The following is a 15,831-nucleotide window of genomic DNA, read 5'->3' on the forward strand; positions in this document are numbered from 1 at the left end:
ATTAATCATGTAAAGTACATAGCCCTACTCTGACCTCTATAATTCCTTGTACTTTTATTGTGTGAATATTGGTACTCCAATTATACGCCCCACCTATACCTACCCCTCCTTAGCGTGTTATCTCTCCCACCCAGAAATACTGATTCCCACAGTTCCCTTATTTGGGATGTAACCTAACCTAATTTCAAATATGTTATCAGATACTTTGCAATATTGCGACCTCCTAATAATTCTTTCACGATATAGAAACATACTATTTTAGGAGAAGTGATTTTAGATTGTTATAGCTAACATAGCTAATGTAAATATTATAAGTACCGAAATACCTTTTAAATGATGACATTGCACAATAAAACCTAAAGGAAATAGATTAGAAAAATAAATAGGAAGATTTATTTACTCTTAAAACTAGAATCAAAGCATTACAAATTTGATGGATGACCTATAAAAAACAATGTCCTACTTTTAAATTAAGGCTAAACGTACCACTATTAGTTATTAGTTTAGTTCCTAACTGAGTCTTCACAGAGCAGCACCAAAATGAAGCAAAATTAATTTTTTTTGTTTTTCGTTCGATTTTTAACCGATATTAATTTTGAAAGCTGAATTGTAAACTAGATGATCAGAGAATTTGATGTATGAAGCAGAACAATTATTTTATTTATAATAACAAAATTACAGAATGAAACTCCTATATAAATTTTAAAATCATAATTTGTAGGACATTTTACGAGCAATATTTTTGTATGAATTTTGAAATTTTGACTTCTAAAGTTGGTTGAATAGTTAAATCTAAATCTTTTTTCCAGTATTTATCTCTATTTATTTACCGCTGGCCCGCTACGCCGCAGACCCTACCTGCCTTATAGCATCAACAGTCATAGACTCTCGCTCAAAAACTCAACTGCTAATAACTTCCATTGTACACCTGTCCAAGAAACTGGAAACTATCTCATTATTGCAATTACATTATTCATGTCATAATTATTTATTTTTAGCTATGGTGATTGAAACATTGCATGCTTACTGTGACATTTCTAAATAAAACTCTTCTATTAGATTAGTAAAGTTCCTGAAAACTGTTAGATGAACATATAAATGCCAATACTACTCTAACCATTTATGCAATGTTGTTTCTGCAACCAGCTTCTGATAATACGAGTCTCATCATCTTTGCCTCCAGCCTCTTTAGTAGTTAATGTATAAACCAAAATGTTATTTTAATAAAAAAAAATTCAAGAGTAAAAATTAAATAATAATAAATTTTAGTGTTTTTTATTTATACATTTTTGTTTAACCCTTAGAGTGCCACTGGCATTTTCCATTCTCATAGAATTTCGTTATTCAACCAAAGTTAACATTTGACTTCAAACTGCAAGAATTTAGGAAAAACATTATTTTAAAAAAGCTATTCATCAAATGATATATATATATATATATATATATATATATATATATATATATATATATACATTAAATTGTATAAATGGCAATAGCCTTATTTAATTTCAATAAACATTGAATCGCAAAAAGTACTTACTCCCGGCGGAGCAAGTACTTTTTGCGATTCAATGTTTATTGAAATTATATATATATATATATATATATATATATGTATATGATACTAGTAAACCAGGCAGTATTTTTGTGACCCCACTGTCAGTTGTTTTGATTTATCTTTATTGAGCACAAGGTTATTGTTTATGCAATTCATATACCATATGCATAGTAGGGTGGAACATTGGTATAGGGCACAAAATAGTTTTCTGTTTAACACATTCTAATAGTGAAAAAATTTGTCTTTTTATGTAAGATACCTACAAAGTTTTATTTTGTTAGAAACACATCTTGAGAGGTTGCAAAGACCTTAAAAATAGTTTTTTTGTCTATACATTTTTTATGGTAGGCCTATTTTATATTTATTATTTCAATGTAATTATTTAAAACTGAGCAATTTGCTGCTATCATTATTTTATAGGCCCACTTAGTAGGTGTTAATACTTAAAAAAACTAAGTTTATTTAAAAAATGTATTTTGGCTTTGCTTTAAGAAGATATTGGTAGATATAATATTGTAAAGGTCTTTGCCTAAAATTTATTAAAGAATATAACGAAATGAAAGAGTAGAAAAGGTATTAACCTCTGTAATAAAGTCACATTCTATTCATTAAACACATTTATATTCATAAAATACAAATAATAGGCAAATGAAACATTGTAACAAAGCTAAATCAATATTTAATGTTCTCAATTATACATTTTAGGTAAAGTGTCTCTTTGTTTCAAATTTTACCATCATCTTGTGTGAAGCAATTCTGGCTTTGACAATCCATTTCTTTCTTCGAGACCGCAAACAAAGAGTGATGATTCTGTTACAAGCTTGATTACTCTTTCCACTGCTTGGTGTGACAGGGAAAACGTGAAAAATCAATAGAATGCACAGGCCATTTTCTCTTGATTCACTTATGTACTTGGCTAAGTTCTCATCAGTCACGTGCTTTGTCATTGGTGGTTCTGTTATTGTTACGTCAGCCCAGTTGACAATGTCGATGTAATCTTCAGCTTAGTTTAGGTATCACAAACTTCCGTACCTTATTCTTCTGTTCTGACCTTGTCTTCAAAAGTCGTCAGAGGCCTTACTCTCTAATGTGTTTTCTCTCATCACTTAACATGTAGAGCAGCATGTTATCAGGGTGAGAGTAGTAGTCGTTTCTTTGAATAGCTGAGTTGATTATTTTGAGGTTCTCGTCGGAAAGGTAACGTGAACATGAAATCAGTCTCCATAAGTGTTTGGCTTCATTTACACAAAAGGGCTTCAGCTTAATGTGACACCAAATAGGAACGCACACCTTATCTGTTAAAGTTTTCAGGTTTTCTGAAGGATTCTCTGTTCCAACATATAACCGGAGAATGCGACTAGCAACCATCAGCCATCGTGAATGTCTAACTTTCCTGGTTTCTTCATAGCTAGATCAGGGAGGCAGATTCCACTTGAGATTGATATACACATTTCAAGTAAATACTTTTGATCGGTACTTAGATCTTGTTTCACTTCTAGGTCCGGAAGGTTGTCCTCAATTAGTGAGTACGTAACTACTGAAGCATAGCCCAATACTCCTCCGAACTCATTAGGTCCTTTTGTTTTTCTATCTAATGCACAAAACAGGTGGTGCAGTGTCAACTAGTTGCAATGAAACATATTATCCACTTTATTACACATTAACATATTATGCAAAGACTTGAGAATGTTCTTTTCTAATTAAGCGATAACACCATTTTTAGCTCCAGTGTTTGTAGCAGTGCCTTCACATCCAATTACAGTTACACTGTTGTTCCAGTTCAAATCATAGTTACATAGTACTCAATAATACTTTCTTTGATGCCTTCACCTGTACTGGAGGTAGGAGCAATGTGCGCCAATAAAGAACCAGGATCTTCAACTAACAAAACGTGTTCTTCGACAGTCTTTCTGTAAAATTTGTTCCCTTTTTTCTCTTTAACGTTTGTCTTATCCTTTCTGCCATCAAAAAAACAACCCTTTATTCTCTCCAACTTTATTGTTGACACTGGTTGCAACTGCCTTTTTTTTATTACTGGCTCTAGCTCTTCGAATTTTCATCCTGTCAATGATGTTACTATTGTTCTCTTCATAAATCATTCCCACATCTTTAAGAACCATACTTGCTAGAGAAGCCCTGAAATAGGAAAATACAGCAATTTTTAGTTCAGATAAGAATGTATTGAAATTCGATAAATTTCACGAAAAAAGTCACAATTTCTAACCCTTTGCGGTACCTCTTACCCTACTCCAATCATGTTTAAACTTTAAAATTGATTAAATAATAGCAAAAGGCAACTTTTTATCATTATTATATATTGAAATAAAAACTATATTTTTACGTTCTACACTAATGCATAGCTATGTAAGTCGATATCTCCAGTGCTTCAACTGATCTGTTATTGGAGATAACAGTGCCATCCACATGCATGGTAGGATGACAAAAAGCCTCTGTATTTACTAAAATCTTCAGTGTGTAGCACAAATATCACTGGATCCAGTACCAAACCCTGAGGAATGCCTTTATTTTTCATCAAGGGTGATAACCTGGTAGTTTTTTTATGAGTATTCTTTTATTGTTTCAGCTCCACTACTTATGTATGACCGTGCAAGTAGTCTAAAAGACAACACAGAGCAGTGTCTGTGATTCCCAGGGATATCACAGCCAGGCCATGATCAAGGCAATCTAAAACCTTGCTGAGATCGTGGAATACATTGGCCAAAACTTTTCCAGCTTCTAAATTGTCAATAATGCATTCAACTAGCTTTGTGAGCGCCGTTGTTGTTAAACTCCAACAGTATGCTCCATTTAGTAGATGGCTCTGAAGTCTAGATAGGACTACAGCTTCAAAGATTAATTTTACACACACCACAAGTATAATAGGAAGGTGATTCAGTTGAATTTAGCTCCATTTCATCTTCATCTAAGTGCAGCAAAGTATGGTTTCTAGGATTTTGATGGATGTTATTGTCAATATTTTCTAGTTTTAAAAAATGTTTCTGCAGCTCTCTCTAGGTCCTATTCAAGCCCACCTTATTGCTTTTTTACATTACCAGAATATTTTGGAGATTGCCACATGAAGAAGCACCCCAGACCGCTATTCCTTAACGGAGGTGGCTTTATGAAATAATTGTTACTGAAAAAAAAATATTTTTTAATAAATAAAAAGCAGAAGCGTTTTGATTAATTGGTTGATCATCAGTGAAGCCTATCAATCGTTATGTGGTAATTTCATTTTTGTATGTCTGCCTATGTGTCCTATGGATGATTTGAAAGGATAATATGATTACAGATGGTTGCAATCGTTATGTATACAACAGTACTGTACACATAATGTATACAACTCAACAGTAACATGAAGGTTTAAGAATTGATTTATATCCTCCTAAGGATGCTAAAACTGAAAAAAAACATGATGTTGAATCGTGGGTGTATGTAATGGAAGGTTCAGGGGGCTCAAGCCCAAAATTTTGAAAGAGCTTAAAAAGTTCTTAAGGAAATTAAATTTGTTTGCTGCAATACAATAAAAATACAGTTTATTTCCCAGTAATGGTACTAATCTGTCAATAATATGTCACCATTCAGCAGATCAAAAACAGAAAGAATTAGTTATTGTACTGATTGAATACTAAAGTTTGTGAATGGAAATAGTGTAAAATACTAAAAAAGCTGCAATATTTTATTTTTACTTATTCTAATAAATGTTGAGTAAATAAAAGAAATTCAATATTGTATTTTTAAACTTGTTCTTTTTATTATTATAACAAACATTGTTACTAATATAATCAGAAAAGGAACAGGATATTATCTTTTATTCACTCATGACTGTACCAGATCTGTATTTATTTAACTAGAACTACAGTGATTGTGAAAGGTCTGTTGTAGGTGAGCTGCCCATTTTGTTCTGTAATTATCGGTCGCTGGGAAACTGGAGACAACCCACTGGAGGAGCACAAACGCCACTCCCCAGGCTGCAGCTTTTTACAATCATATTCATGTAGAAGTGTACCAGACAGTGTAAATTCTTTAGGAATAACTTTCCGAGAAGGTTTAGGTGCTTGTTCAGATAGTAAGTATTGATAATATGTGTTCTTTTCAATGTTCATAATTTTGTTATATGACTAATATAATAACAGTTACATGACATCTTGTGATAAGTTTAGACATCCCAGCAATAATTAAATCAATAATGTCAATATAACGACTTGGATTGTAGATGTTAATATTCAGACTTCCAAGACGATACTAAATATTTTTTTATTAGTAAGCTCTGAGTGAATATTCAGTAAAATTTATTACTAAATTGTTAACTATTAAATATTACCTGGTTTGTCTAAAATAAAAATCACAGTTCTAAATAAAATAATGGATTTATTTTAAACTGGCAAATGTTTCAGAATTGTTTCATCATTCTATTTTCCACAAAGAATTGACAAACCGATTATTAGTACTAAAAAGGTCCTTTGGCAAGAAATATAAATTTCAGTCTAATATATCAAACTAAAAAAATCAGAGCTCTCTTCTGAAATAAAATAATAAAGCTTTCAAATAAAAATCAAATGCCACTTGGAAATAACTAAAATAAAAATGTTCACTTCTAAGTTCACTCAAAATTCAAAAATAAAAAAATCAAACTTCTCTTTCTACTAGTTCTACCTTAACTTTCATGTCTGCAATTCAGATACAACTCTCTCAAACAATTATTAAAGTTCAATTAATTTCCAATTAATAATTCACAATAAAACAGTTCCAATTAAATATTAAATTTCAATCAAAGTTATTAACAAAGTTCAATTTTAATTCACTTTTCTTGCAAGTTTGAACCAAATGTACCTTGTTTGATTCTATTGTGCTTTATTGTTCATCAAGAATCAGTTATGCAGATTGCTCTGTAGTTTCTATAAATTTAATTTTTCCTCAAAATCCCTCACGGAAAAAAATTTAGAAACATGGCGCACTGTAATCAACTTAATTCACGATAATAACAAAAAGAAGGGCGAAAATTATGAGCTGGTGGTTTTTATAGTTCCCCTTCCTCCCCTTCTGATGGACATACGCGACGTTCTCTCATTGGCCCAGCCGTATCCAACTTGAGAACAATAGCCTTCTCAGATCTAATGTAACTGCAGTACAAGACAAGTTCTGATCAATTCAAGGCAGTGAACCACCTTCCTAATAATTTAAAGTTACCAGAACTAACTTGCCAAAGGATTACATATTCGTTTTTATCCTAACTTCTCACAATCTAATTAAAATTAAATCCCAATATTTCTTTCCCAAAATGCTCATTTAATTTAAGTTTTAATTAAAAATAATCAACCAATGTAGCTTTAAAAACGCTACAGTTATCTAGTACACTAGGGACACGATTATTTGAAGTGGATTCTTTTTCTAAGGGTAGCCTATTGCCATGCACATGAGTCTCAAGGGCCTTTTGCATACCCCGGAAATATACCACGAGGTCAACTAGTTTACAGTTTCAGTAGTTCTACAAACTACCGAAAACACCTGATCAGGTCCTTCTGGGGAAATCCTGCACCTTTGTCCATACTATCAAAGATGGCGTAGCACTCCCTTGCTATTGAAGGAAAGTCAAAAAGCAGGTATTCAATAGTTTCTTCTTGCCCATCACATATTCTACTAAGGAAATCCTTCCAAAGAATGCCAACTCTGTGAAATTGGTTCCTCACGTGACCATGTCCTGTAATTAGACTGTGAGTAGATCCGTCACGGATCTACTTAAGGATAGAAGGTTAGATGCAACTGTGGGGGAAGGCGACTGTAAGACCATTCTGCTCATCCTCATACCTGGATGCAGTCTCCACCTTTTCTCATGTTTGGTGTGAACCCACTTTGAGACAGCCCCAAAGGATTCACATCTAGAAATACCAAACAACGGGTTAGGCTCCGTCATGTTGGACCCTGAGCCCAAGTTAGACAGTGCATCAGCTCTTTCGTTTCCAAAGACCTCTTCATGACCAGGAACCCAACAAACAGTTACATTGTTGATTCTGCTTAGGGAAGAGACAACTTGTCAGCAATCACAGACAAGTTTAGAGTTGAGCACACACGAGTAAACTCCTTTAATACTGCCTGGTTATTTGTGAAAATGCTAATCGTCCTACTTCTATACACAAATTCTCACAAGTACGTTCAAATAGTGGCTGTGACTTCTGCTTGAAAGACTGTGGACCCATAGGGACCATCAGCTCCCTACATGGTCTCATCCCCACCATTCCGGTGCCTGAGCCATTTTTTTGTTTTAGAGCCGTACTTTTAAACCAATCAAACTCTGCCAGTGGAATAGATTTCTTTCCCTCTGACCAAACCTCCCTAGAAGATGTCACAGTTCTGAAGGATTTGCTGAAGGAATATATTTTAAGCATCAGATCCGAGATTATGTGTAAAGTATTCTCCTGATTTATGTTGCTAATTTTGCAGCCTACTGAAGACAATAGGCACTCCTCCTGGCTTTAGCTCGAATGACAATGCTGAGGGGCAAGGTTGAGGCAGGAGTCTAAAGCTGCGCCTGGCATACTTGGAAAGGCCTCAGTGGTAGCAAGGCAAGCCATCCTTTGGATGCTAACCAGACTAGCTACCCCATCTTGGCCTCTGTTTTTGGCCAATTCAGACGACAGCCCCAAACATTAGTGCAGGTCTAACCACGGAGACATAAAGCCAATACAAATGCTATTAAATTATTTTGCATAACTTTTAAATGATAAAAATCATTTTTTAATGTAACTAAATAAATTATTATGTTACATTTCATTTATCCTTTGACATTATTATGAGATAAGAATTAATCATATTAAGGTAAATATGTGATTTTGTTATCCTTTGTTTATTTGCAGGTATCATGAAATCTTTGGGAGTTCAAAATCATAGAGTAGCAAAACATCCCAAATACACCAACAAAGATGCCAGACTGGCCACTTATCAGTCATGGCCACAGGACACTAAGCAGACTCCTGATGATTTAGCTGAGGCTGGATTTTACTATTTAGGTTCAGTACAAGTTCACATTAATTTTAAGTGTAATAAAGGTTTCTTTAGCTTCTTGTCCTAGAAAAATTTCTTTGTTGTTATGGACTTTGAAAGCATGCTACATTTCGTCTTGCTGAATAACAGATAATGGTTGTTGTGAATAAAAGCTGACAAATCTAATTTATAAAAATAATCCATTTGCACAATTTTAAAAGATTGTTGTGAATAAAAGCTGACAAATCTAATTTATAAAAATAATCCATTTGCACAATTTTAAAAGATCATGTTTTTTGGTCCCCCAACTCTGGATAGCTAATTATAGTAAATGTTTCTGCAGGCAGTGGTGATCAGGTGCGTTGTTTCCATTGTGATGGAGGGCTGGGCAAATGGGACCCAAATGATGATCCATGGGTAGAGCACGCTCGTTGGTTCCCTGATTGTGGTTTTGTTATGCTCATTAAGGGAGAGACTTTCATCAATGATTCTATCCACCAGCGTCCACCAGTGTTTCCTGAGGTACTTAACTTTATAATTACTGGAGTAGTTTGGCCTTTTATTTTTTTTTCGATCATAGGTTTATCTGCTGTAATCCTGTTAAATAGATGTGTAAATTGACTCTGTTAGTTAATTTTGGTTTTAAAAATAGGTAGACTAGTTATTGAAAATTATTCTGAACGAAAGTTTGGCACACTGCTATAATCTAAATATTTAGAGGCCGAATTTGAGTTGGTGATATTTGAATACATCATTCTCACATTGCCCAAACGTCTTCATGCTGTTCTCTATCAGAATGGGGAATAACTAAGAAGCATGTTTAGGTTGAGTACAGGATGTGTCAGTTCTATAATGTAAGAAACACCTATAGTTTGCTATGTCACTCATTTAATACAATTAGTCTAAGTAATTTGGAGCTCACATTAAATTTAACATACACTACACTGGGCTGACCAGGTGGCCTTCATCATTTTTTTGTAAAAGACCATGGACTAAATCGTAGGCCCAATGTAGTTTTCATGTATAAGACCTAGAATTTGTACAAACCGCCCAATTTGATTAAACAAGTTGAAAAAGATTAAACAATGACTTAAGATCTCTTTATTAAATTAGACTATTAAAAAAAATGTTATAAGTTACATATCCAAATTAAATAAAAACATTGTATCTTTAAGACTAGGTCCAATGCTCACAGTTTAGTGATAACTACCAGCAGAGAAACTAATGTGTTGCCGCCTTACAATGTTTTTGTAGTTGTTTCCAATTAAGATTGTGATACCCTATGGTAGGATAAGATTTAGATCAGGAAACAGGAAATGTATGGAAAGTAATCACCCACTTTGCTTTCCACATTACATGTGCTGTACTTAAAATAGATTAAACTCTTGTAATTGGTGTACTATTAAGTCAAGCCATTTCAACAAATAATTAAAGTTTTTTCAAACCTAGCTTGATATAACTGATTTTTAAAATATAGTATTGTAAAATATGAAATAATTGAAGTGATAACTTTTTTGGGTTAATTGTTCTTGTTTGATGTTCAAATTTTCAAAATAAGATGTTTTTGAACATTTTTATATCATAATATAAGAAATAAAAAGTTAAAATAGAACTTAATTTCAAGCCTAATAATAATTTTAATATAATCTGTAATTATTTTTTGAGATTTATATTAATAAATAAAGTTAGCAAGTAGAGTAACGGTTAAATCAGGTAGGGATAGTTTATAATATTATATAACCCTAAGACACCAGGTAGAACAGTCGATAGGGGTAAAACCAGGGTTCGAAAGGGAGAGGGAGTTTCCAAGTTCAGCTCAGACCCGTGCTTGGAAACTCCAGACTCAAAACTTGGAAAACCAGATAAGTGCTCTAAGCTCAACTCTGTATTGTTTTCCTTAAGGTGTCTTTCCAATTTCCTGAAAAGTAGTGCACTGAAAATGGTATATGATGGTTACTTTTCCTCTGTGATGTCATATGGCATAATGTCATGGGGAACTGCTTCATCTTCTCTGTTACAAAGAGTATTCAAATTGCAAAAGAGGGCTATTCGTTTAGTGTTTGGGTTGAGGGGCCTGGAGAGCTGTAGGCAAGTGTTTCACCAAGAACGTATACTAACCCTCTCCTCCATTTTTATTTATTCCGTTTCAATTTACACTTTTAAACACATTACTGATTTTCCTACCCACAATCATTATTTATCCCACCAGAAATAAAAATAGTTTAACAGTACCCCACCATAGTAATAATATGTTCCGCAAATCAATAGAATATTTAGGACCTACAATTTATAATAGATTGCCAGATTATTTAAAAGCCAGCACTTCACTTGAATCTTTCAAAAACAAGCTAAAAGACTTTCTTGTAAAAAACTGTTTTTACTCACTCTCTGAATTTTTGTGCCCCACCCAACCTTACAAGTAAAAATATCAATAGTACTGTTTTTCAATAATATATTTCTTAATTTGTAGTTTTACCAGATATAACAATAACTTTGACAAGAATATTTTTAGTATTTAGTTATTTATACTTATTGACCATTCTCGATACATGTTAATGTCAATGAGAAATAAATTATTTTGATTTGATTTTTTTATTTTGACCCGAATTAATATAAAAACAAAAGCCGAAGCAAATATAACACCGATGATCAACGGATCAACAGGCATTCATCATCTCAGACTCAGAAATGAAAGGAAACAAAGGGAAGGTGTCGGCAATTTCTTTAGGATGACTGTCCTCCTACATAAATGTTCCCTAAAACGATAGTTGCTAGTTAAACTCAAGCTTGAAACTAAGGAACACTGGTGCCAACTTGCGAAAAGAAACGATAAGATAAATAAAAACTAAACTAAATCCAAACTCCTCGTTACTAGTAATAAAATTTAACCCTATTCGTACTGATTTATTTTCTTGCTATATTTTATTAGCAGTTTAAGTACATAATCTTATTTTCTGATCATATCATTAGTGACTAGGAAAGTATAGGCAAAAGCGTGTAGCGGCAAGCAAAATATGTACCAACTATGGCTAGGACTTACTTGCACCTATCGCGTTGTATTGTGATGCGGTGATTCGATGACTGCTCGAGTTAGCCAGGCACAACGTACTTACATACTGTAGTACCTGAACCGTCCGCTTTAAGGCACTACAGCCCTTGAAGCGATCTCCAGTAGACTTATTCCGAAACTCCATGGTGATCGCCACTTGATCAAGCCGGACCCTGCGAGCCGTCATCTTTTGCGTTGATGTTGTGCTACCATAGTATAATTGTAGGTGGAAGAAATAAAGATCTTAACATGTCATTAAACTAAAAATATTTTCCTTTCCAAATAAAAAAAATTCATCCTTATTTAAGCCACTGTAAAAAATGACATGTTACAGTGCATATATTTATGCAACCTTTTCATATGAGATATTAAATATTTTTTATACAAGGGTCACTTGAAGGTTTTGAAATACCGGTAGGCAGTGGATATTTCAATAATCTTCTCATTCTTATCTATGCCATGATGCAAGAGGAAAGACACTGGTACTTTTTAATAATTGTAGCTTCCGTAGGTATTGGATCCACAGCAGTGTGAATAATCTTACATGGGTTTTTTATTAAAAGGCAGGAAATTGTTTCTTGATAGATACCTCATAATTTAACTCATGAGTAAAAAGCTGAGCATGTGAGAATCAGGTAGCAGATCTTCCAACTGATAAAAAATGGTGATCATTGAATTATTTCCAAAATAGTCTCTGTTGATGAGACGTACATACCAGTTTATAATGTTAGATCTCGAAGAGAGAGTCGCGTGTGGGTGTCTAAATGTTTTATGCCTTTTTCGTAAATTGGAATAATAGAAAATGTACACTTTACTTTTTACAAAACAAAACATTTTTAACCAATCATTAAAGTTTATTGATTCAAAAAGTAATTTTTGTTTTACACAATTCTGATATATTGTGTACTAAGAAACCACATGTTTTGGCTACAGAATAATTTTGATGGAATCAAGCAATATTTCTGACAAGAAAATCAAAATTAAAGAAACACTTTAATGCACAGAAATCTAGTGTAATCAGTACAGTAATTGGGGACCATAAAATACTTTTGTGCAAATAAATAGCCAATGTTGATAGGAACAAACATACTACAGTAGTTAATGAAAGAAAGATAGGCTTGGTTAACACCTGTGTAAACTTGTAGTGTACATTAAGTAAGTTGATGTAACTTAACTTATCATGGTTGGACTGACTTTGGAACATAGATGATATATAGTATTATAGATAATAGTTTTCTTCTCAATTGTAAACTGCCTGAAAACTTCAGTTTTATTTTGTGAATTTGAGAATGACTGTTTCGTTATATTATATGGCTAAAAAATAAATTGTTTTCTGTTACAAGCATATACCAAAAAGATTTAAGAAATTATCTAAATAGGAAATAAGTTTAATAAGAGATCATGGCAAACAAAATTAACACAGGCGCTTATGTGCTTCCATTCATTTGTGGATATCCTTCTTGGCCTGCTATAATAAACGACATTGAAAACAAAAACAAAACTAAGTTGTTTAATGTTACTTTTACGGTAAAAATAAAACAGAAAAAATCTAGACAAGGTAATATTTTCCCTTATAAGGAATTTTAAAATAAACTTGGAAATCCAAGAGAAAAAAATCAAACTGAGTCCTAGAAGAAATCGAAAAAGCTATTAAAATAAGTGAGAAGTCTACTCCTAAAAAGGCCCCAAAAACTAAAGTAACTTATAAACTCTGTTACCGAGATTCAACAAACTCCAGAATTGGGCCGTCTGTCCATCAGTGTTCTGGACACTTCAAACAAAACCTCTACTCTAAAAATGGGTGAACACTGCTCCATGTTATCAGAAAACTCTCTTCCTAGGAATAACTCAGTAGACCTGTCTAATGATCTATGGCAGATGTGTCAAATAACATGCCATTGATCACTTTAAATGAGAAATCAAAGGAAACTGGAGCTCATATTCTAAACGCAGATGTGAAAGAAAATATACCAATATCTCTTATGGAAACAGAGTGTGTTACAGATTATACAGTTGTTGATGTTTATTCTTACATCTTGAATAATAAAGTACTCCATAAAGATGTTTGTTTCCTGAACCCCGTTATCCCACTGGCAATAAAGATAATTGGTGACTATGACAGTATTATCAAACCCTTACTGCTACATAATAAAAAAGTAATATTTTTCCCAGTCAATGACTCATCTGAATTTTAAAAAATTGGAGGCTCTGGATCCCACTGGAGTTTGTTGTTGTGGGATAAAATTGACAACAAAATTTGTCATTTTGATTCCCTAGGCGTCTACAACCTGCAACATGCAGAGAGCATTGCCTTTAAAATACAAAAATATTTTAATTTTGCTACAGAAACACCAGTAATCAATATTAAGACCCCAAAACAAAACGATAGTAATGACTGTCATTTACATGCTCTTAATAACTTATGTTATCATTTCAAAAACATCTGATGGATTCATTTTTTTGTCAGCAAGCCTCTTCGAGGACATTCTCTATCCTCTGTCTGAAGCTGATATATTACAAAAAGGGCACAGCTGGCCTTATTGGTCTGTAAAAATCAGTATGTAAATTTCAATGCAAACACAATAAAACAACTTATTAGCTATAACAGGACAGTGAATCATGCAACAACTTCAGACAAACAGGAATGGACAAAATGTGGTGAAATTAGAAAACAGAGTGCAAACCATCCTATTAAAAAACCTAATAATATTGGCCAACTTCCTCCAAAAATCAACCATCTATGGTAATATCAAATCAGTACATTGTGCTATCTGGCAATCAATTAGAGCAACAAGAATCTGAAGATAAAGTGTAGTTGCCTAATTTGCGGAAACCCTGTGAAAATAAAAAAATCTACCAGTAAAAGGCTATTCAATCCCAAACAAAAAATGGGAAGGAAACTGAAACTTGCATTATACAGAGATAATCAGGGTGGGGGACTGTCACGGAAAATTGAGTGGATTAATTAATCAAAACGATCTCCTTGTAGTAGGCTCAGCCATGCCAAATGCCTGGCTCCTTCAAATAGCTGAGGCTGCTTCACAATCAAGGTATGATGTCATCTGTGTGATGGGTGAAACTAATGACATTCTACGTGGAAACCTATTTCCAATATATTCATCTTTGGAAAAAGAATTAGTTCAGTTAAGCAAGAAAATGGCTGTACTGTTAACGGCAGTCCCAATGAGATGTGACTTATCTATCACAGACAATTACCACATCGTCATAGACAAAGCTAATAACTACATAAGAGAGTTGGTAAGTCGTCTTTAGTCTGTGTATTTGGTGGACCTGGATTCGGTACTCAAGCGTTTTCACTTCACTCAACCAGGGTTGCACATAAACAATAGAGGAAAAACCAAGTTATCATTTTTAATTACTGATAAATTAAGTGCTATCTTTCAGCAGTGTGCAGAAAAGAAAAAAAGGTATTGATCTACCAATTTGTGTTGTTGAAAGAAGTATGGTTTCATTGCATTTCAGCTGACTTACAAAGTGCAAAGAACATGAGTCAGGGGGTGGCAGTGATTTTTAGACAAAAGTTTAATAGACCGCAACTCAAAGGACTTTGTTAACTGTCACCTGACTTGTCAAAATAGCAACCATCTATGGTCTAGTGACTAAAAACAAGTACTACCAAAAGCTTAACTTGGTGGACTATGATGCAAGCTTTGACAGTTTCTACAAGATTTAAAATAAAAAAATCTGAAAAATCTCATTTGCTTGCCAATGGGTTGTGTGCGGGACAATGTTCCAATTGAACATATTGCATATGATTTTTGGAGGAAGTTGGCCAATATTATTAGGTTTTTTAATAGGATGGTTTGCACTCTGCTTTCTAATTGCTCAAAATTTTGTCCATTCCTGTTTGTCTGAAGATGTTGCATTATTCACTGTCCTGTTATAGCCAATAAGAGTTTTAGATTTTCAACACCATACTGGAGCATCAATTAAGGTCATATCTGTTGACAGAAAAGCATAAAGAAATTTAAGGAAATCGTATACTATATCCCGAGTTTTTAAAACAGCTAGAACTGTCAATCCCTCTACAATATCGGAATCTGCAAGGATCATTGGGAAGCCAGGTTAAGGGCTCATCCACACGGGGGACACCAGCGATGGCACTGATTTACCTTTCCTCAGCCTCCATCAACATCAACAACTATGCCATGAATGTGATGTTTTTGAATATTCAGGGGATAAAAAATAAGGTTTTTGTTTTGGAAAGTTTCCTGACATATTT

The 15,831-nt window shown here is 33.5% G+C and overlaps 1 protein-coding gene across 5 annotated transcripts in view; it reads left to right on the plus strand.

The window, feature by feature from the left end:
* LOC124360658 (baculoviral IAP repeat-containing protein 2) overlaps positions 1-15,831 on the plus strand; it is a 51,461-nt gene that overhangs the window by 2,620 nt on the left and 33,010 nt on the right. For all 5 annotated transcript variants that reach the window (XM_046814471.1, XM_046814472.1, XM_046814470.1 and 2 more), the window contains 3 exons: positions 5,444-5,627; positions 8,413-8,565; positions 8,883-9,061. In XM_046814471.1, the coding sequence (XP_046670427.1) occupies positions 5,444-5,627; positions 8,413-8,565; positions 8,883-9,061 (516 nt within the window). The remainder of the gene's footprint in view (positions 1-5,443; positions 5,628-8,412; positions 8,566-8,882; positions 9,062-15,831) is intronic.

The sequence above is a fragment of the Homalodisca vitripennis genome, chromosome 4 (assembly GCF_021130785.1).
Source record: "Homalodisca vitripennis isolate AUS2020 chromosome 4, UT_GWSS_2.1, whole genome shotgun sequence".
Taxonomy (NCBI): Eukaryota; Metazoa; Arthropoda; class Insecta; order Hemiptera; family Cicadellidae; genus Homalodisca; species Homalodisca vitripennis.